The sequence below is a fragment of the Cibotium barometz genome, chromosome 12, assembly GCF_041138505.1.
Source record: "Cibotium barometz isolate CiBa-2024 chromosome 12, ASM4113850v1, whole genome shotgun sequence".
NCBI classification, from domain to species: domain Eukaryota; kingdom Viridiplantae; phylum Streptophyta; class Polypodiopsida; order Cyatheales; family Cibotiaceae; genus Cibotium; species Cibotium barometz.
Genome location: NC_141057.1, coordinates 33,049,631 through 33,072,118, shown reverse-complemented (window position 1 = coordinate 33,072,118; position 22,488 = coordinate 33,049,631). Strand labels below are relative to the sequence as shown.

Below are 22,488 nucleotides of genomic sequence, written 5' to 3'. Positions count from 1 at the left end.
ATCCCATTACCCTTGAGCGACTCGAAGATAAGTTTAGGGGGGCGTGTCAAAACGCGCAACGAGTCCTACAGTTTGCTAATAAGATTTTAAACTTATGTTTGCAATTGGACATATTTGACAAGAACAAGAAAGGGCAGTTCCTTTATTGCCTTGACACACAAATCTAGTTGGAGGTGCGTATGTTTCGGCAAGCCACCTTTGAGGATGCATTCTCGCTTGCGCGCGTAGAGTGCTGAAATGAAGTACAATGGTGGAAAGCCCAAGACTTGAAGTAAGCAGAAATCTGCACAAGATGTTTGCAGAGTACAACAATGAAATATGCTTGGAAGAAAGCAAGAAGGATGCTGATTGGTTGCCTTAAGAACTCAACCAATGCAACCAAACCAGAAAGCTTAGGTAGGCAAGACTGGTGGGAAACTGAGTGCTAAGGATACAGCTCAGTATAAGGAGGGTAGGTATTTCTTTTGTCACATAAAAGGACACATTTCTAAGGATTATCTAAAGAAGACTATAACTCCATAGACGACCACCCCAGCCTCCACGACTTTCGTGGCGAGTCCAGCTCTCACACAGACCTCAGTGGCTATCCCTAGTTCTGCGGATCCGAGTTCTTCGATTGGTGCAATCATTAGTCGGGAGCACGAAGATAAGCAAAAGAGCACACAAGACCAAGAGTATGAATGCAATGAACTGCTCAAGACCTTTGGCTACATAGGTGGTCACTAGCCAGAGAGTCATTGTCTTGGTTGACAATGGCAGCACGAAGGATGTGATCACGGAACAGGCCGCTCGGTGATCCCGTTTCGTTTTACCTTCGTAGACAAGAAGGGTGAGGGATTTAGCACAAGAATGACAACGAGCATCAAGTTTGAAGCTTAAGGTACTAAATTAGTGATTTACGGCATAGAGTTTGTGCGAGATTTTATGGTTTCCCTTGCTCCCCTCGTAGAAGTAGACATTATTATGGGAATTCAGTGGTTTCACAAGTTCTAGCTAGATATTGATTGGGACACTTTTTCGGATTATCCGGAATGTGTCCAAAGTGTAAGATTCCTTCCTCAATCCCTCAAGATGTTCAGTTTCTCTCCCTGTAATCAATCTCCTTTTCAGAATAAAATTAGATCTTGCTTCTATCTGTTTTGGCCTAGAGAGAAAATATTCTAGAGAGAGATAATTCAGTTTCTAGATATCTATGGATGGAAAAATATCCCTTCTTATTAAAATGATCTCCTAAAACAGAAATTCAAAAAGAACTTTACAGTGTGCAATTGGAATAAATTAAAAATAGGTAAAAAGGACCTTAGCCTGAGGGTCCAGATTTTTTTGAAAATTTTGGATTAAGGTTCCTATGGACCAATAAGATCAATCCAAATTTAGGGAGGAGATAAATTGAAGAATAAAAGAAAAATCTCCTAAAAATGAGTAAATACTCACATAAGATGAAGAGTTGACTAAGGACAAGGTTATTAGTTAAAAAAGAAGAGATACTTAGAGAAAATGATGTATTTTTGATACCTCAGTGTGGGGAATTCTCCTCATGAAGGAAGCGTCTATTTCACATGTGTGGATGAGTTTTAAACTCACAAATAATGAGATATTTTTATCTCTCCTCTCTCCTGTTTCAACTAGAACCAAAAAGTAAGCTAAACTAACCTAAAAATGGTCAAAAAGTGACCAAACTGATCTGGAAAATTCTAGAATCAGTTTGCTTGGTTAGAGGCTCACTTTTTTCTATAAATAGAAGGCTCCCCTTTTGTAAAGGTTAATAGTGTTTTATGCACTGTTACTCTACTCCTTCCCAGAGCCAAAAACATTGAATTCATTGATAATTCACTTGTTTTTGACTATTTCCTCTACAAAGAATTGGTGGCCACTCTTGATCCAAGCAAGAGTAGAACCCTCAATCTCTCAAGCCAAAGGATAGCTCACAAAACTCCATGTAAGTTAGAAATTTTACTTTTTTCTAATTCTATTCTATGGTTTTATGATTTCTTGCTTCTTTTAAATTGAAATTGGATGTTATGTCTTGATGGAAAGGTTTCTCCCTTCTCTTCATTGAATTCAGCCCTTCTTTATTCAAGATGTGTAATCAAATAAATAGAGTTAAATTTTTCGTATTGTGTTCTCTTAAAAAAATGAGAATTGATTAAATTAGAGTGCTAAATTCATCTTGGGATAAATTTTAAGTAGATTTAGAGTGTAAAAATTGAAAAATGGTCAGCTATACAAAGAAGGTTATGATAAAATTTTCTTAAATTTTGTGGAAATAAGTTTTATCTTTATGTTATTCAAAAAGAGTTATCTCCTCCGTTTGTGTATTCTAAAAGTATTATTTTCATTCTATGCATAAAAAGATACATATTGAAAATATTTTTATTGTAAAAGTGTTATTTTCATTAGAATTAAATTCTATGCATAATAGAAAGATGCATATTGAAAATATTTTTATTGTAAAAGCATTATTTTTATTAAAATTAATTTCTATGCATAGAAAGATGCATATTAAAAATATTTTTATTATAAAAGTATTATTTTCATCAGAATTAATTTCTATGCATAGAAAGATGCATATTGAAAATTCTTTTTATTATAAAAGTGTTGTTTTCATTTAATTTTGATTTTATAAATAGAAAGATGCATAAAAGAAATTATTTTATTTCAAAAGAGTTACTCATTAATTTTGATTTTATGCATAGAAAGGTGCATAAAATAATTTATTTTTATTTCAAAAGAGTTCTCATTAATTTTGATTTTATGCATAGAAAGATGCATAAAAGAATTTATTTTTATTTCAAAAGAGTTATTCTCATTAAATTTGATTTTATGCATAGAAAGATGCATAAAAAAATTTCTTTTTATTTTAAAAGAGTTATTCTCATTAATTTTGATTTTATGCATAGAAAGATATATAAAAGATTTTATTTTATTTTAAAAGTGTTATTTTTTTTAAAATTGAATTTATGCATAAAAAGATTTTGTTAAAAGTGTTATTTTCACTGAAGTTGATTTTATGCATAAATAGATGCGTAAAAAATCTTTATATCAAAAAATTTAGAAATTCTCTTAAATTTTATGTTTAAACGAATGTGATGAGATGTGATGAGAATCAGATAAATGTGAATGAATAGATGGATGGATGTGATGAATAGAAGTGATGAAAATGTGATGTGGATAGATATGATGAGATGTGATGTGAATCAGATAGATGGGAATGAATAGATGGATGTGATGTGAATCAGATAAATGTGAATGAACGGATGGATGGATGTGATGTGATGTGAATCAGATAGATGGGAATGAATGGATGGATGTGATGTGAATAGATGTGATGAGATGTCATGTGAATCAGGATGTAAATGAATGATATGGGATGGATGTGGATGTATGTGAAAGGATAGATGTGGATGTATGGATGTAGATGTAGGTGAAAGGATAGATGTAGATGTGTAAATGATAAGTATGGATGTGGAAGAATATATATGGATGTGAATGTGATGAATATGAACGAGAATAGAGACGATGAGATGTGATGTAAATTGGATAAGCATGAATGATAAGGGATGTGAATGAATGATAAGGGATGTGAATGAATGAATGATAAGGGATGTGAATGAATGTGATAGCCTATGAATTGGGATGTAAATGAATGATAAGGGATGCAAATGAATGTGATAGCCTGTGAATCGGGGTGAGGGTGAGATCTAATGAGGATATTTGAGAGAAGAAGTGATGAGATGAAAAATGATGTGATTAGATGAGAATAGAAATTTATATGAAATGAATGTGGATTAAGTAATGTTGATTAATGTGGAAAGACCAGAGTTCGTTATAGAAATTGTATTTATGACTTGTTTTTAAATGACTGTTTTATGTCAAGAATGCTGGGAAGCATTTTGACCGTCTTGTGAATGAGGTCGTGGAGACTTAGTTGATAGAGTTGCAACAGCCGACGGAGAGTCAACGGAGGACGTCTGGCGTAGCAAGGTCGGTCGAGGTCTTGACCAGTCTCGGTTCGATTTAAATGGTGAGCTTTCGGTACGGTGGATGAGGGACCAAGGAAACGGCCTATGAGTGAAGCGTTAGGTGGGTGACTTGCGAAGGATCCTAGAGGGTGTTGACCATACGGTGCTCGGGCTCTGGGTCGTCGAAGATACCCACAAGTACGTCGGGAAAGATATTGAATAAAGAGTAAGAGTTGTTTTTTGAATTCGGACATGGATCTGGTTGATTGACCTTGTTGGTCCTCAACGGATGAGTCCATGGCTCTTTTATATGGATCCGTTGGTTGATCTTGCTGATCTTCAACGGAGATTTCATTTTGATATGTGAACATATTATCGGTTACTATGAGCTAAGAACTATCGAAAAGGTCTCTGAGTGGTCGGGCGGTGAGCGTTCTGGTTGCCAATGATGCCATAGATATACCGATGAAGGAATGATTGGAAATAAGGATGCAATCGGAGATTTTGAGGATTATGATCAGTGACAATGATTTTATTAAATGATTGTTTTTAAAGATAGATAATGCTGAGAAAAAGGCAATTTCATATTGGGTGTGTAAGTGGTTTGACTACTTTTAAGTTTGCATGAATATCCGGCTAGGGAGCCTGGGAACTCTTTTCCCTGGTAACCGAGACAAAACCTAACGAAATTTTTAATTGGATCCATCACTACAGTGGTTGGGCGGTTGGCTAACCCAAGGGACTGGATGGGGTTAGGCTGGACTGATGGATCCCTAAAATGAGACTAAATTTTTGTTGGTACGATAGATGAAGTAAATCCTGGATAAAAGTTGTTCTATGGAAAAGAATCAACGGCTGTGCCTCTCAATGAGGAAAAAAGCGTTGGTCTCTATGATCCAAGTGTAATCTTTCCTTTGATCTGACTATGGGACTTACGGGTTCGGTCAGATCAATTCAGTTAGTTAAGATTTTTGACTACGATAGAGAAAAGTTATCCTGGAGGAATCACCCGTGCTTTCCGGGCAAGGGAAGTTTTTCCGGGTTCGGTTTTGGAAGAACCGATGGATCAGTCTCTTGTTCGGATATCCGTGGGCGAGGCTCCGAGTGTGGGACCCTGCCCCGCGCAAGAAGTGCTACTTCCGTTGCTAGCACCTCTGAATTTGTTGCGCAGTGGGGACAGGGATCTCACACAAAGCCCCAGTGAGCATTAAAAATCTCGAACTTTTCTCTCATAAGCCACTTGTAGGCTAAAGGAGAAATTAGGAAAGGCTCACAATGCGCGATGATATATATCTAGACTGTCTAGATGGTGGCCAGTACTTCAGAGAAGTACCAAGCTCTCCATCAAAAGTTCAAAAAGATTTTTCTTCGGGACAATATCCCTCCCCAGCTCCTCCCATCTAGATAGGAGGACCACGAGATAGACCTGCTCCCAGGCTCAGATCCCCCGAGTAGGTTTTCATACTGCTTGTCCAAGGCAATGGAATCGGAGTTGGACTACGAACTCCAAGAACTGTTACAATCTAGCTTCATACGTCCTACTGTGTCGCCATTTGCAGCATCAATCCTGTTTGTCAGGAAGAAAGATAGTTCTTCTCGATTGTGTGCACGACTATCGTGCACTCACTAAGCTGACTATCAAGAGGAAGTTTCCGATGCCTTGGATAAATTATATTTTCGAGAGGTTGACTAGAGCCAAGGTGTTCTAAAAACTAGACTTGAAGAGTGGGTACCACCAGGTGAGGATTGTTGAGGGGGACATCTCCAAGACAGCCTTCTGTATGGAACGGGCTCACTTTGAATTTGTGGTTATGTCTTTTGGCTTGACAAATGTCCTAGCCACATTCAACCGCAGGATGATGCGTGTTTTCAGAGACTTAATTGGACACTGTGTTCATATTTTTGGATGGCATACTGGTATTTTTCGCTACGGTTGAGCAGCGTGACATTGATGTGAAGAAAGTCTTGAAGTTGCTGGAAAGCATACGTCAATGAGAAGAAGTCAGAATTTATTTGTTTGAGGTTCATTACCTCGGATATATAATCAGTGTTGAGGGCATCCGACTTGGTGATATGAGATTGTTGGCTTTTCTACAAAGGCTGACTTTGTGTCATGCAATCGTTCAGGGCAACTCTTCTCCATGATGCCATCACTGGTGGTCACTGAGGCATGAATTCAACTTTGGAGAAGCTAGAAAGGCAGTATTATCGGCCTAGAATGAGACGCGGTGTGTTTACTCATGTGCAACACTGTGACGTTTGTCAGAAAGTGAAAACTCCTTGTGGTGGGAAGAAGATAGGGTTGTTACAGCCTTTACCAATTTCCGAAGGACCTTTCTAGGATATATCGATGGACTTTGTCACAAATCTACCTCCTAGTTTGGGTAAGCATAATACGTAGTGCTTAACTATTGTTGATAGATTTAGTAAATTTGTTATGCTTATACCATGCAGGGTCGATGTGACTGCCGAAGATGTTGCCCATTTGTTCATTTGGCATTGGTACTTGATTGGCAGGATCCCTAAGACCATAGTGTCAAACTGAGATGCCAAGTTCACCAGTCATTTTTGGAGGGCACTGGTTAATAATTTTGGTCACTAAAGTGAATTTTTTCGGTGCATTTCACTCACAGACTGATGGCCAAATAGAAATCTACAACTAGTTGGCCTTTGATGTGCTGAAGTGTTATGTCTGCGATCAGCGAGGTAAGTGGGAATCATATTTGTCTTTAGTTCAAGTAGTTTTGAATGATTCATTTTCTTCAGCTATTGGCAGGACTCCATATGAAGCAGCGTTTGGAAGAGCATTCTAGTTGCTATTGACTAGAACCTCGTCTTCAATACCTGAAGCGAACAGAATGACGGAGTCTTACCAAGAGATCTTGGAATTAGTTAAAGACAGGTTGGCTAAAGCTCAGGGGGCCTGATTCATTTTCTTCAGCTATTGGCAGGACTCCATATGAAGCAGCGTTTGGAATAGCATTCTAGTTGCTATTGACTAGAACTTCGTCTTCAATACCTGAAGTGAACAGAATGACGGAGTCTTACCAAGAGATCTTGGAATCAGTTAAAGACAGGTTGGCTAAAGCTCAGGGAGCCTACACTCGAGAGGCTAACAAAGACCGAAGGAATGTGAAGTTCTCGGAAGGAGATTGTGTTTATCTTCGGATTATGAAGCAAAGACTGAAACAGGTGGGCAAGTGATACCCAAAGTTATCGTTCAGGAGCTTCAAACATTTTCCTACCCAGAGAAAGATCAATGAGGTGTCAATGTGAAGCTACCTCCGAGTTGGACTATGCACGGTGTGTTCCATGTCAGTTGGCTGAAACCATATGTAGGTCCGATCCCTTGGGAAGTGAAAGAAGAAGCGGAACTTGATATAGTTGATGAAGCTCGAGTGATGATTCTAGAACAGATTCTTTTGCACATGGCTTAGGCCGAAGACAGAGACAGTTTCTTACGAAGTTTCAAGACTGAGGAACTCCCAAAGCGGTATGGCTTGACAAAGAATTCTTCGTCGAAGACTATTTAGCTTTATTGACAGACTATTTGGAGGCTATGTAGTTTCTGTCAGGTTAAGTAGAAGGGGATGTCATGTGTATCTTGCGCTTGGATGCCACGTGGACATATCAAAACAAGAAGGTGCAGGACCTGGAGTGAAAACTGATCCCATGTGAGCCCAATTTGGGAAAAGTCAGCTAGGGTTCAACTCTACGCGTCCATGGTCAGGTGTGCATTAACCTGCACATGAAGTAGTGCTAGTCTGTACTGAGAGTCTCCCTCTAGAACGATGTCAAATGATCTACGTGTTGGGTTTGCAACCGGACACCAAGCGTTTGTAGAAGCATGTAGGATGGGGTCTAGCCCATAGACTCGCAAAGGTACCATTCTGAGTGTGGAGGAGTCCACAGTGCTCGAAAACATGGAAAAGATTTAGATAGTATAAAGGCACAATATGAGGATTCTTTGGAATTTGGGACTCGGTATAGATTGGCCCTTCATTTAGAACCAGGTCACTATACCATCCAAGATGGCTAGTTGTTTTATAAGAATCGGCTATGCATACTAAGAGAAAAGCTACATGCACTTCTTCACAATTTCCATGACTCTTGTCGGAGGTCATCGCGGTATCAATAGTACATTGGAGAAGTTAGAGCGTTCATTTTACTGGCCAAAAATGAGAAGGGATGTCTATGAGCATGTCCAATCATGTCAGATTTGCCAAAAGGTGAAGTCTTTATACGAAGCAAGCAGGTTTGCTACAGCCTTTGCTAGTTCCCGAAGGACCTTTTCAAGACATTAGCATGGATTTTGTAGGACCCCTTCTAGCAGCATTTGGATCCAAGAACACACAATGCATGATGACTGTTGACTAATTCAGTAAGTTTTGCATGCTCATTCCTTGCAAGCAAATGGCCACAAGAGAAGATATCGCTTGCTTGTTTTTTCGCCTTTGGTATCCCATATGTGGTTTGCCAAGGTCAATTACATTGGACAGGGATCCAAAGTCTGCTTCACATTTCTAGTGAGCATTATTCGACAACTTTGAGACCAAGTTATAGTTGTCCATCACATTCCATCCTTCATATGGTCAGACAGAAATATATAATCGATTGGCATTTGATGTTCTCAAGTCGTATTGATCAACAGTCGAAGTGGGAGCATTATCTTCTTTTGGTACAAGCAATCCTGAATGATACTCACTCATCTAGTATTGGTTGGACTCCTTATGAGGTAGCATTTGGGTGCCGTTTCTTGTCACTTCTTTTATGAGGATGGTGTAACCTTGGAGGCCAACAGGACTACATAAACATTTTCAGAAATCATTGAGTCAGTAAAGGTGCACCTTGCCAAAGCTTAGGAAGCAAGCCAACAAGTACAGATGTCAACTACAAAGAAGGGGATTGGGTGTATCTTCGGAGTCCGGATCATGAAGCAGAGATTGAAGCAAGTGGGCAAGCATTGTCCCAAGTTCTCGTTTCGAAGCTTTGGCCCTTTCTCGATCAAAAAAATCAATGATGTCTCCATGACGCTAAAGCTCCAAGACAATAGGACTATGCATAATGTCTTCCATGTTTCTTGGTTGAAGCCCTTTGTTGGACCAGCATTGCAGGTGGTCACAAATGAGCAACATCCTTAGATAGTTGATGAAGCCGAAATCATGGAGTCCAAGCAGATTCTCCTCCACAGATGGAAGCATGGTTTTGGTTGCACACAAAGACAATTCTACACAAAGTTCAAGGACCGAGGCACTCATGAAGCCACATGGCTAGATGAAGAGTTCTTCTAGGAATACCCGCAGATACGATTTGGAAACCATGAACCCCACCAAGCTAAGCAGAAGGGAATGTCACATGCACTCTGCATTGTGGTGTTATGTGACACATTGGCTCAGGATTTTATGTAACAACATACAACATTAATACCCTTTTTTAGGATTATTTGTCGTATGCCGTGACCCCATTGCGAGCCCTAGTTCGGGACTTCTCAAGCATGAGCTATGTAGGTTAGTATCCCAAGCCTTAAGAGAGTCTTACATTTTGTTAGTCCTTCTACCCACTTGGAGAATTCATCATATAGTGCATGTAGATGTCAGCCTTACCCATCTAAAAAGAGATCTATCTTTTGGGTTATCTTTTGTACTGTACAGTGAATTGTACAGTTGTATTCCTTTTCTTATAAATAATATTTATAGTAGGGTTTCGGTCTACTTGTGTGTGCTTACATAATTGTGCTCCTCTACTCTCCTCTCTTAGATAACTCTAGCACTACTAGTCTAAGTGCACAACCAATAGATATAAGCTAGGGGCCGCAGTAGCCCGGGTACTCATTTGAGATTGCCACAGTTAATGGTATTTTTGTTCTTGTAGTGACTAGTCTTGTTTGATCTTTGACATTCAGAGTCCAATATCCAAACATTGTCACATTTGGTGGTGGTATTTTTTCCAATATGCAGCATGCCTTGGCATTTTTCATGGACCATTATCCATGTTTGATGATCTTGTATGGTCTTTTACTACAACTTTAGTGTATAAAGTCATCCTTGTCCTGATGTAACCCTATTCATGTTCCGTACACTTGTTAGGCTTGTAGCCGGATGTACGGGCATCTGTCATAGTCCTAGGTTTAGGTAGAGGAGCTGTATATGTGTGAACCCATTATTAGCGTGGTAACTAAAGATATACCTTAGGGTTCATGGTGGCTAGTTGGGGTCATGGGCCGTGGACAGCTGTTGGCCGGGCTATTGGGCGGGCAAAAAGCTATAGAGGGTGCGCACACCTAGGCACCCAGCACTAGGGGAGGCATATGAGCAAAAAACGTGACATCATAAAGGTGAATATTTGTCCTCTTTTTGCAAGTAGCATTCCGAGTCAGCCAGTAGAAAAGGTCCCATATCTCCTGAAATTTTTTCCATAAGTCCTTGCTTGTGCAATGCCGTGGGCTGCCCAAGATAAGGTAAACGCCTCTGAAAACAGAGGCGACTTTCCGTGAAAGGAAAACGCAGCCTGTAGAGGATTAACGGAAGCATCAGAAGCTGTCCAGATTGTACATCAGAATGTGGCCTGTTTGTCACCTTCTCGGGTGCTAACCAGAGATCCAAAATCAGAGGTTTTGGTGCTGATTTGCAGCCAACCGTCAGTCCATTACTCATTCAGCAATACAAGCAAATACACTTCACAGTGGGGGCCCTTCAGAGGGTTATTTGGGGCCCAATATGGTGTACTCTCTGAGCTCTCTCACTTCTCTCTCTTTCACATGTGCATTGCAAATCGTCAAGTTTATGTGCTGAATATGTGCTCTAATCAAGTTTAAGATTCATCTCCAAGTCTTCTGCATGCAACAAAACTACTCAAACCAGCAGCTTTAATATTCTTAGTGTTGTAAGCCCTCATTCCACATGCACCCAAGTGATTTAACATTCAAACCTCTATGCATTAAGCAATATCCTGATTTTGGAGTATCTATCGATTCCTCTAGAAATGAAGGATAAACTTAATCATGCTCTGCGTTAAGGAGAAAATCCAATCAAATTGTGAGTAGCGGTATTACATGTAGTTATTGTGTCAGGTTGCTCTTTGAGAAAATTGAGTAGAACAGCTGGTGCCATAGTTGTTTAAGGACGTGAAATAGGGTGCGTCTAGTGTGTAACTGTATGGTTCTGAAAGTCCTGATCAAGGAAAACGGAACATTTTTAGGGCACTTTTGGGCACCTGTAAATCTGCCCATATATCTGCTACTCTACGGAGGATAAGCGTGTCCATGAGCATCAGGATTAACTGTTGCACATAACATCACCTCTTGCTGAGCTTGGAGCAGTGGGGTACTCCATACACATTTGCTTTGATTCCGCTCCGGTCATTTGTAGACTTCGTTCCATGTCCACTGGCAGATGTGCTGAATCACACGTAGCCCCATCCTTGTCCTCATAGGATTCAAAGAGACTCTTCTGAAGCTCCTTGGAAACTGTTGGTGACTTCATCCTCCTCCAAATGGGGTTCTAGAGGTCCACAACGGTTACAACCTTGGCCTGGACCTGGAAAGGGATATGGTTGATACTCTATGGGTCATGCAAGGTGTACCATGAGCTAGAAGAAAATATCTTGTAATCCCATAAAAGGAGGGGTTATTTGAGGAGGATACATGTCTGCTAAACCCTCTGGTGGTTGCTGGGCATGACTGGCAGTCATCCGTATGCAAGGTGATATATGGTATGGACGCCTTGTGCTCAGGTGTATTTACCTGCCAATTCTCCTACGCTTGGGGGGTTGTTTGAGCACGCAGGCCTATGATTGGGTTGGTCACTGGTGAGTCTATCAACAACACATGGGTGCATGTGTTTGGTGCTCCGGATGCAAGTTGTCCCTGGTTCTGTATACAAGGGTGTTTCAGTAGGTAGATATCAATAAAAAATTCAGTTTATTTCTCAAACTTAAACCAAAGTGCGATTTTGACTTCATGAGAGTCTACTCACAAAGTTTCAAATCATTAACTCCACCACGCATAGCATAGACTTTGTGCTATGACATCCCTACTCATGTCATCAAAGCCTAGAAGTAGGTGCTAGTGGATGTTCTTCTCAGTGTATCTCCACAAGCTCCGGTAAAAACACACAAGCCATTTGACTTCTGGGATCTTCATGAAAGTTGAGGTTTTGGAATAGACTGCATCTCAGAGATTATGCATTTGTATGTCTGCACTGCACTAGACTTGACAGTTGGATTATTTGATGAATGGCGGGGATTTAAGAAGCTTTGGAAGCCTCCACCGAATCGAGGATTTGAACCATGTGTTTCTACTGGCAAATCTTATCAGGGTATCTCTCTCTCTCTCTCTCTCTCTCTCTCACACACACACACACACACACACACACACAGTTATTTTTATTCAAGTTATCTTCTTATTATTCTATCCTCTTCTTTTCTACCGTGGGCTGTCCGGACTTCTGCAATCATTTCACTTCTTTTTGTCCCTCTCTCTCTCTCTCTCTCTCTCTCTCTCACACACACACACACACACACACACACACACACACACACACACCACGCGCACACACACACAAAATTTCTTAACTTCTATACTAATGTGCAGGACTCAAAATTTCAAGGGGTTACTTGGTTGTGCATGCCAATGGAGGCTTGAATCAGATGAGAGCAGGGGTAAGGTTGTGAAGTTTCAGTTCAACTCTCAAGTTAGTTGTTTTTCCTGCATCCTACAACTCTGTTAGAGAGCTGAAACTGAGGAATACTATTGAACATGTTTCGGTGTTTGGTGCTCTGTGGTAATTTTTGTTGGTTTAATCAAGTTCCAATAGGTGTTAATAAGGTGGAAAATTTTCAGATTTGTGACATGGTGGCTGTGGCACGAATCATCAATGCTACACTTGTCATCCCAGATCTAGATAAACGATCATTTTGGCAAGATTCCAGGTAAGAAACAATTGCATATGCATCTGAAATGTTTGAGACTACTTTAGACCTGCCTGCAATTACTTGACCCATCTGCACAGAATTGACTGGCTGAGCAGCCATTCGGCAGTCACATGGGTGGTTAGGACAGCCAGGAAGCAGTGCCAGGCCGGTCAGGTCACAGGCGTGAATGCCCTGGAGCAGGGTCAGCAGCAGGTCGGAGAGGGGATACAAGTTAGCAGTCGGACCCCCTTTTACAGGTCGACAGCTCTGCGGGGTCCTATAAAAGGATGCCCCCAGCCCCCCAAAATACTATCAAAGTGTTTTGCAAGGTCTTTTCCTCAGCAAGCAATCTTCAGGGTGTTTGGAAGAGCACGAAGCACATCTGCAACCAGCGGTTGCACAGGACCAGCGGGTTCCTGCAACTTGGGTTGAGATTAGCAAAGATTTGTACATCAGAACATTCAATTGTACTTTTATTTTCATTAATACAAGTTTAGAATAGGATACTTGTGAATGTGTGTGTGTGCCGCAAGTCTTCTGCTGTGCATCCATCTTTGTTCACACTCTCATCGCATCTTACAAGCTCCATATTGCAGCATCAAATGGATACTTGGGCGGTTACGAATGCAATAGTTAAACAACAACGAATCCCCCGCCCTCCTTCCTCCATGTTTTTGATGTTCCCAGCTCATGTAATTAGTTACCTAATGTTGTTTATGATTGCAGCAATTTTTCGGACGTGTTTGATGAGGAGTATTTTATCAAGGCATTAGAAAATGATGTGCCTATAGTGAAAAAGCTTCCTAAAGAACTTCAATCAGCCCCAAAGGCCCACAAGCAATTCAGAAGCTGGTCAGGTGTGAAGTATTATCAAGAAGAGATAGTCCAGCTCTGGGAGGACTACAAGGTGATTTTCTTTTGTTGAAGCTTGGTAACCTGTTTTGTTAGGATGTGAATTGCCTTGGTGAAGTGTCCTGTTACTAATTTGGGGTCCTCTTTTGCAGATTATTCGTGCAGCAAAGTCGGACTCACGGCTTGCGAACAATAATCTACCCCCCAACATACAGAAGTTACGGTGTCGTGTACACTATGATGCTCTCCGCTTTGCTCCTGCAATTGAGGCCTTAGGCAGGGCAAGTTGTGTTAGCATGTGTTTTTTGAATTCAAAATTTTAAAATTTCAACTAGTGTAACCCTTGAGCTAGTCTTAACAAGGCTGTTAGACTGCATACAGAAGCTTTTGGGAAGGATGAGATCAAATGGGCCTTTCATCGCCCTCCATCTGCGTTATGAAAAGGACATGTTGGCTTTTAGTGGGTGCACGTATGGTCTTTCAGATTCAGAAACTGTAGAGCTGACTATGATCAGGTATCTCTATTGAGATGGTTATGTTTTTTATGTACTATCATCAAGCTTTTCGAATCATGCTCTCCTTAATTGCATCTGTTTTGCAGGGAGAACACTCCTCACTGGAAGGTGAAACTGATAAACTCCACTGAGCAGAGAATGAAGGGGTTCTGCCCACTTACACCCAAGGAGGTTGGAATTTTTTTGCAAGCCCTGGGCTATCCATCAAGTACAAGAATATATATTGCGGCGGGAGAAATTTATGGTGGTAACGACAGCATGGCAGAGCTTCGAGCTCGCTTTCCAAACTTGATGCGCAAGGTGTGTTGCTCATTTAGTTTTATCGTGCTTAACTTGTTTTTGAGTGTTGGTGACATTGTTAATATTCTGGTTACTGACTCAGCTCATTTTCCTTGGAAATCAGGAAATAATAGCAACTCCAGTGGAGCTTGCACCCTTTAGTCACCATGCATCGCAAATGGCAGCGCTTGACTACATTGTTTCAGTGGAGAGTGATGTGTTTGTTCCATCTTACTCGGGGAATATGGCCCGTGCTGTGGAGGGACATCGTCGGTTCCTAGGTCATCGGAAGACAGTCAGTCCAGACAGGTACCCTAATTTGAAAATCATCTAAGCCAGGGTTGAAGCTGTATCTCCAGGTTTAGCTGTAACCAAGGTAGCGGTATTGACAGGAGAAAGCTGGTTGGCTTATTTGGTCAACTGGACCAAGGCGTTCTACAGGAAGGTGACGAATTCTCATCGGTGGTTGTTGAGATGCACAGTAAACGGTATTTCGTCTGCTCATCTACCTGTATTTTTGGTGCATTGTTTTGATGAGATCTGGAAACAGAAGCAGAGCTTTCCAAATCTGAATAACCCATTTCAGCAGTAGTAGGAAGAGCGGTGCTCTGTATGTGTTCATTTGGAGCTCTGCTTAAGCTTGTCAATTTGTTTAAGCTCTGGTTATTTATCTGATTTTGTACAGGCAAGGAGCACCCAGGAAGAGGAAAGGTCCCTTTCCAGGTAGCAAGGGCCGGGAGCGATTCAGAACGGAGGAAGCTTTCTACACAAATCCACTGCCAGATTGCTTGTGTCAGAAACGGAATTTGACTGTGGATGCAAAGAAGCTTGCACGTCAGAGGCAAGCGAAAACACCTCCATTTTGAGCAGTGGCAGCAGTCAGACAGGAAAGCCTCACATCATCTTGGAAGAAACACATTAGAAATCCAAATTTGATTTCAATTGATAATTATACACCCTAGGCCATAACTCATCATTCGTTCATTCTTTATGTAAAAAGTAACTCTTCACTATTTATGAAATATATGCAAAGCTTCATAGATTAGTTGCCTTTTGACTTCTGGTTTGGTTGTGTGCTCTCAGAAGCAAGAAATGCTGCTCAGTGCTCTTTTTTTTTTCAGAAAAATGCTGCCCTATTTGATGTGATGCAGAGAATTCATTTTCTCCTCACCACTCAAATTACAGTAAGGAAATCTGAAACACGAGAAAATATTTCCTTCCTAATCAATGAAATTGATGCTTGCACAGGTTGAGAAAATATTCATTCCTACTTATTTAAGTTGTGATTTAGGTGATAAACAATAGTAGTCTGGATTTACCTGAATTTGTGTATTACATGTTGAGTAAGTCCTTCTAGCATCCATTTTAGCTTTGATCAAACAAGGTCTTGCAAAAATTTGGTTTGCCTAGTTTGTCCTTGCTCTAGCTTAACCATGGTAAAAAATGCTTGATTTATACACCGACCAATAGAAGTTTAATATAAAAGCATACATGGCATACCTTGCACATTGAGGGGCCGCTTAGGTTCGCCCCCCCGTCCATCCCGTCGCGCCCCCAACCCCACCCCAACACACACACACACACACACACACGCACAAAAAACCAGCTTGAGGGGTTCTTAGTAGCTCCTAGCTCCGTGACAATCAGGGTCAGGCAAGTATCTGTTGACACATAGAGGAGTGGACATAGTGGTGGCTATGGTCAAAGTCATCGTGCACGTGCAACATATTTGATGTGCATACAACTTTGATAGTGTATGTATACTTTCCACTCACCTCTAATTCCCATTTAATGATTCATAATGACTTCGATGGCCATTAAAATTACCAAGAGTTTCAATCCCAACACATTCATAAAGCCTTATGAAAAAAATTCATAATCATATCTCAATATATTCTTTTACAGCAACATGAAGAAAACTATTTGACTAGCATTGAAAATCATCACCATTTTTTTTCAAAAAAATGTTACGTAACTTTGAAATCACTTTTTGCACGTATTCTTCTTAAAATTTACTATTGTTAATAATACCAAGATTTGCCCTTATTTCAATTAGTGCTTCCAATTGTATAATGAAGACCATGCATCTAGAGAAGACCATGTGTATCTATCATGAAACCCTAGTGCTAATGACCTCTTGCTAGCTTATTCTTTTGACATTATGGCGTTTTTGCCAAATCTAAATCATTTTAGAAGAGATTTACTACAAGCTTTTAATTACCTCTACTTCTCCCATGTCAAATATCATCATAATAAAATCATTAGTGTGTTATGCCAAACAGATTGCATATTTCAAGATTAAATGATCACATGTAAATAAAAGCCTCTCACAAATGCTTACATAAATTGTCACGGCCAAAACACACAAAAAAATCATGAACATAGATAATAAAGGATGGCGTGGCACGTCTTGCCTAATGCCAATCTCATTATGTTTAATTCATTTTGCTAATCACTATTATGGGACTTGAATTAGTAAGCTTAATGCCAATCTCTTATGTTTAATTCATTGCTAGATAATATATGTTTTGTGTGTGAGATTTTATCTTTGCTGCAATATAAATATAAATATAAATATAAATATAAATATATATATATATATATATATATATAGAGAGAGAGAGAGAGAGAGAGAGAGAGAGAGAGAGATTGAGTACTACCCGTTTTCCATCTTTGTAGCCAAACCAACAAAGCATCATAATCTGGGTACTCTAGCAACTCTCTTCTCAAACTCTAGGTGTTGACCAATTACTCTAACAAACCGTGTGCAAGTGTCATGGACTCATCCTAGACTTTATACTGCAACCATCAAATTGGGTTGAAATTGAAAATTTTTAGAAATAGCGAGTTGGTTTAAGGCAAGCCATGGTGTGACAAACATAGTGACGATCCAGGTGATGAGCTAGCACACCCATAAGGAGAAGTTTCCTGAGCGGCTCTTCGACAAAGTCCCCACAACACACGATTTGGCAAGGTAAGTGTTACCACTGAACAAGGGACTTCATCAGCTCACCTCCTAATTGGTCACAATTGTGTTCATGGTCTCGTGAACTTTGTAATGATGAGGTCCACAGTTCTCTCACTTTGCTAACTGTGTCAAACAATGTGAGTGCACTTTAAGGTTTGGCTATCCTGAGTCATTCTTTGTGCATTTCCAACCATCCGTTGGGACCTCATTTCTTCCTTTAAACTTGTGTCTCCTATTCTCACATATTAGCCTCTCTTTATAGTGTGAAACCTTCTCAAGTGTTTGTCATGTTAGTGTGATAGCACACCTATATGCTCAAATTACCATAACTTTGTGAAATTGACCCAAACTTTGAACGTTCATTTTCCTTGTGAATTAATGGCATGTTGGGAGGCCTCACTACCTTAGAAGGCCTTAGAAAGCTAATATGTGATCATGGGTGCTCTACCTTTGGGATTCAAAATGCTAGAAAGAAACATGACCTCAGGGAGATCCTCAGGGAGATGCCCAAGGCAAGAGGAGTCCTAGGGAGTGCCGTGCTATCAAGAGCGTGTGGAATGAGATAAAAAATGTGGGTCTTGGATCCATTTAGCTACAGGGTGTTGTAGTCTTGTTGGATTTTGGGCAAGATCTTGGGTCCTAGTGAGGAGGAGTGCAATAATACTCCTTTTGAAATGATCAAGTATACATATCTATGTCAAAAGTGTGATGCACCAAGAATGCCTCACAATTTAGAGACTACAACACTCAAGGGGTGGAACAACCTAGTCACCTTAAAATGTTATGTAAGCTAGCTAGCATGCAATTTGGAATCATCATGTATATATGTCTATGTAAGGCTAGCATGGAATACTCTTTTTGGGATGATCAAGCATGCATGTCTGTGTAGGAAGTGTCATGCACCAAGAATGCCCCACTTTTTAGAGAACATGACACTTAAAGGGGTGGAACCTAGTCACCCCAAAACGTTATGTAAGGCCAGCATGCAATTTTCGGTGCAAACAAAAAGACCAAAAATAATAATTTTAAAATTAGTATGTTGAATGATGTAATGACATTCATCTGGGTAAATGATAATTTTAAAACTAGTAGGTTGAATGATGTCATGTTTCTAATTATTATATTCTACTATATACAAGGAAGGATTTTCACTTTGGATCCCATGTAGAATTTAAGAAGGCACGATGTGTTTGCCAAGTAGAAAGACCTTATTAATATACCCATTTTTGCTTTGGGGTTGAACCGCATTAGCACTTGTATCCCTGCCTACTCCTCCTTAGAGACTACTTGCTCACAGTTGACACTCAAGGCCACTTGTGGAGTATTAGATTGGTTTTATGTAGCTAGTTTTTTATGGTGATGTGATTTTTTTAGAGGGGTCAACTTCTAAAATGTTAATACTTTAGTATGGGTGGATTTTCACCTATTTTTACATATATGCTAGTTCATTAGCACCTAGTCCTTGGTAACCTTTTGAGGAAGATGTGATAGGTGATCTCTCATGGATTATCATTTGGGTAGTCATTTTTGTTTAGTTGGGTCAATTTGTTTAATAAGAATCTTAAGATGTCTTTGTTGAGTTGGGTCATGGTTTGTATAAGAGAGGTGATGTATGTTATTACTAGGGGGGATTGATATATGATTTGAAGGTCATCATGTTGTGGTTTACCAATATGTAAAACCATTTTCTCAAATAATCTCTCCACTTAAAGTATTTCAACTAAAGCGATTAGTGTCCCACACTAAATCTAAGATCCAAGCTCTGTAGACTTAGTTATCGCTACTTGGAAACTTGGGTAAACAATGTGTGATTATATGAATGCAAGTGCAAGTGCAAGTACAAGGAGATTGTGAGTGCAAGCACACGAGTGTGAGTATAATGTGGTTGCAGATCCCACAGCAGATTCTTATATGTTTGGCATTTGCACACATCAATACCATAGCTGGTCCTTGTATCGTTGGCATCACTAATGTTTTCTACCTTGTTGACAATTGACTCGCATTGACTTGGGTTGACACCATCAAAGCATTGACCACAACTATGAGAGGTCAAAGATTTGTCCGAGTTGCGAATCTTATTTCGATATGAAAGGAGGTGCCCAAACTTGAACTCTTGTGTTTACAAGATCTTCTCTTCATGGTTTCTCACTATTATAGCAAAGAGAAAATCTCACACACAAAACACAAATTTTTCCCAAACTTTTCTCTCTCTTACTCTCCCTCACACAAAGAAGAATGTTTCTCTCTCTTTGACAAAGTCTCACACTTGTCACTTAATAATGAATAAGATGAAAGAAACAACATACTCACATGATACTAATTAGCACAATGAAGGGCTTGTAAATTGAATCATCATGAAAACACTTAACCTAAGGACTTTAGCAAGGCAATTCACTAAGTTTTCATCCATTAAATCAATATATTGTATATAAAGATCTTCAAAGGAATATCTCTTGCCTCATAATAAATGAGGAGGTGGAGATATGTGCCATCTAATGCCACTTAGCATGATTTTATGCCACCTAGCATGTTTAATACTTCACCTAGGTGTATTGTAACTCTACCACAATTACAAAAGAAAGTAACCTTAGCGCGAAGGTCAAAGAGAAATCTATAAAGTTCAATGGTGATTGTTGACAAAATGTCCATATCAATACACTTGATGAAGTTCAAGCTATATGGACTACATGGGCATGATTCTAGAAATGCATGTCTAGTGTGAATAGATGTGAGATCCATTGTCCCACAAGCCGGCATGTATCTAGACATAGGTAGGAGAGGTCGGGCTAGGCCACGTTACTCCACCTCAATGTGCTTCCATATAGATGCAACATATTCGGGGTACCCAAGCTCACCTCAAGAGCACCATGTGAGGCCAGATAGAAATCCCAAGCCTCACATATGATTCTCACTAAACATCCCACCAAGATGACAACAAACCAAAATGGTAACATTGATTCATCCTCTCCTCCCACATATTTATTTTCCCTAAGGTTTTTAAACCTTATAAACCACAAAGGTGTTTACACTTAGCCTTTTCTAAATGCTTTGCAAAACAAAATAAAAGAATAACTTAGCATGTAGATGCACCACATCCACCATCAAGGCCCACTCAAAGGCCAAAATTGTGCCACATATCTCTCTTGTTTGAATGTTGCCTTACCTACTCAAATTGCATCACATGGATGTGATGGATGAGAAGTCACCAAGACTAGTTACCTTTATCGATGTATCCAAAAGTGCTCCATATGGAGCTTATGAGTCAAAAAATTTCCCCACATTAGTGGAAAATTTGATAAATCAATGCTAAAAAAACCTTACCTAATTGTTTATGTCAATATACTCAATAAAGGTCACGAGATAGACTAGCTAAATGCCATGAAAACTAAAGAAATGACCACATTAATTCATCCTCCTCCTCCTACCACATAATATTTATTTTCACAAAGGTTTTTTTCTCTTACATAAGTTTTTAAATCCTATAAAGATGACCCATTGGGTCTATCCATTCCTCCCTCTCTTATAATTATCTCTTGGAAGAGCTAGCAAATCATATTTGACACGGGGTGACAGTGAGGTGACAACACCACAAAATCTACGTAACACTTCTTCGTTGGTCTCCTTCTAATACCCAATCCTACCTACACTAATCAACACCTAGTTATCATCTTAGAGTCTTTTTGGCACAAGCGTTCATGCCAAGGAGAAATTTGGATTTAATTTTTGTAGGCTTTCTAACCTCAAACTTTAATTAGGTATGAATTGAAAATATAGAATATATGAGCATGAATGTAAGTGTGAGATCGAGTGCAAGGTGGTCACAAGTGCAAGTGAGATTGAGTACGAGATGGTCACAAGTGCGAGTGCACGCATGAGTGTGAGGTGGTGGTGACCATAAGCTTCAATGCGTGAGTAAGTGCAAGGTAGCTATGATTTTGAGTGTGAGGTTATTGTGATCATGAGATTGAGTGTGACTATAAGTGCAAGGTAGTTACGAGAGAAGTGCAAAAGGTATATGTGCGTACAAGTGCCAGTGAAATGGTGAGAGTTGAGAACTCATCCAAGCATGTGATCATCATGAGATTGAGTGTGAATATAAGTGCAAGGTAGATGTGAGTGTGAGTGCTAGTGAAATGGTGAGAGTTGTGAACTTATCCAAGGTTGTGGTGGTTAAAAAAAATCCTACTCCACTTTCCTCTTTCCTACTCCCTTGAGATAATCCCTATAGTTGCAAGATAAGTGCAACGTATATAGGAGTGTGAGTGTGACTAGGATTGGGAGTGGTGCCAATGAAATGGTGAGAGTTGTGAACTCATCCAACAAGCTTGTGGTGATGAGGAGCAAAACAACAAGCCCATTTTTCAACAAGCCCACTCCACTCTCCTTCTCTAGTCACTTGAGGGCTATGCTTACCACAAGGAACTATTTGTCATATAGATGCTTGCTATGTGAGTTCTCAAAGAACACATGAAAGGTTATATACAAAGGGATTATTTATAGAGTATGTATAAATTTACATGTAGCATGCTTGAGGGGCATGTTTTAGTTTATAAATTGCTTTTCATAAACTAAAAACTTTTCTCTCTAAACCATGGAATATGAACCCCAAAAGCCACTCAATGTAACTCTAGATATGTATAAGGCTTGTCTTATGACAAAGTACTTGAATAGTCATAAGGATTCAAATTTAAGCAACACATGCGATCTCAGTCTTCATATCACACCAAATCAACTTAGAATTTCATGAAACTTCTTGATAATGTTTGATTGGTATGCACCTATCTGTGATATTTTTGTTAAAAAATCATGTACTTATTAATAAGTTTACAATCTTTAAAGTTAAAAAAACTAGCACAAATTTGTTGTAATTTTCTCATCTTCAAGGAGATGTGTATAAAAAAGTGTATCTTTAGCTGAAGATACATACTAATGGAATCAATACAGAAGGTATATACTAATGGAATAAGTGTATCTTTAGTTGCCAAAGGTACATACCAATGGA

At 39.6% G+C, this 22,488-nt stretch overlaps 1 protein-coding gene across 1 annotated transcript in view; it reads left to right on the top strand.

The window, feature by feature from the left end:
- The window catches only part of LOC147633308 (O-fucosyltransferase 38-like), a 39,790-nt gene extending 24,230 nt beyond the window's left edge, over window positions 1-15,560 (top strand). Inside the window, exons 3-12 of the mRNA XM_086806355.1 lie at window positions 12,211-12,277; window positions 12,553-12,620; window positions 12,802-12,890; window positions 13,599-13,779; window positions 13,877-14,005; window positions 14,106-14,239; window positions 14,326-14,539; window positions 14,643-14,827; window positions 14,911-15,006; window positions 15,204-15,560. Coding sequence (XP_086662481.1) covers window positions 12,211-12,277; window positions 12,553-12,620; window positions 12,802-12,890; window positions 13,599-13,779; window positions 13,877-14,005; window positions 14,106-14,239; window positions 14,326-14,539; window positions 14,643-14,827; window positions 14,911-15,006; window positions 15,204-15,384 — 1,344 coding nt within the window. The 3' untranslated portion in view covers window positions 15,385-15,560. The remainder of the gene's footprint in view (window positions 1-12,210; window positions 12,278-12,552; window positions 12,621-12,801; window positions 12,891-13,598; window positions 13,780-13,876; window positions 14,006-14,105; window positions 14,240-14,325; window positions 14,540-14,642; window positions 14,828-14,910; window positions 15,007-15,203) is intronic.
- The last annotated feature ends 6,928 nt before the right edge of the window (window positions 15,561-22,488 follow it).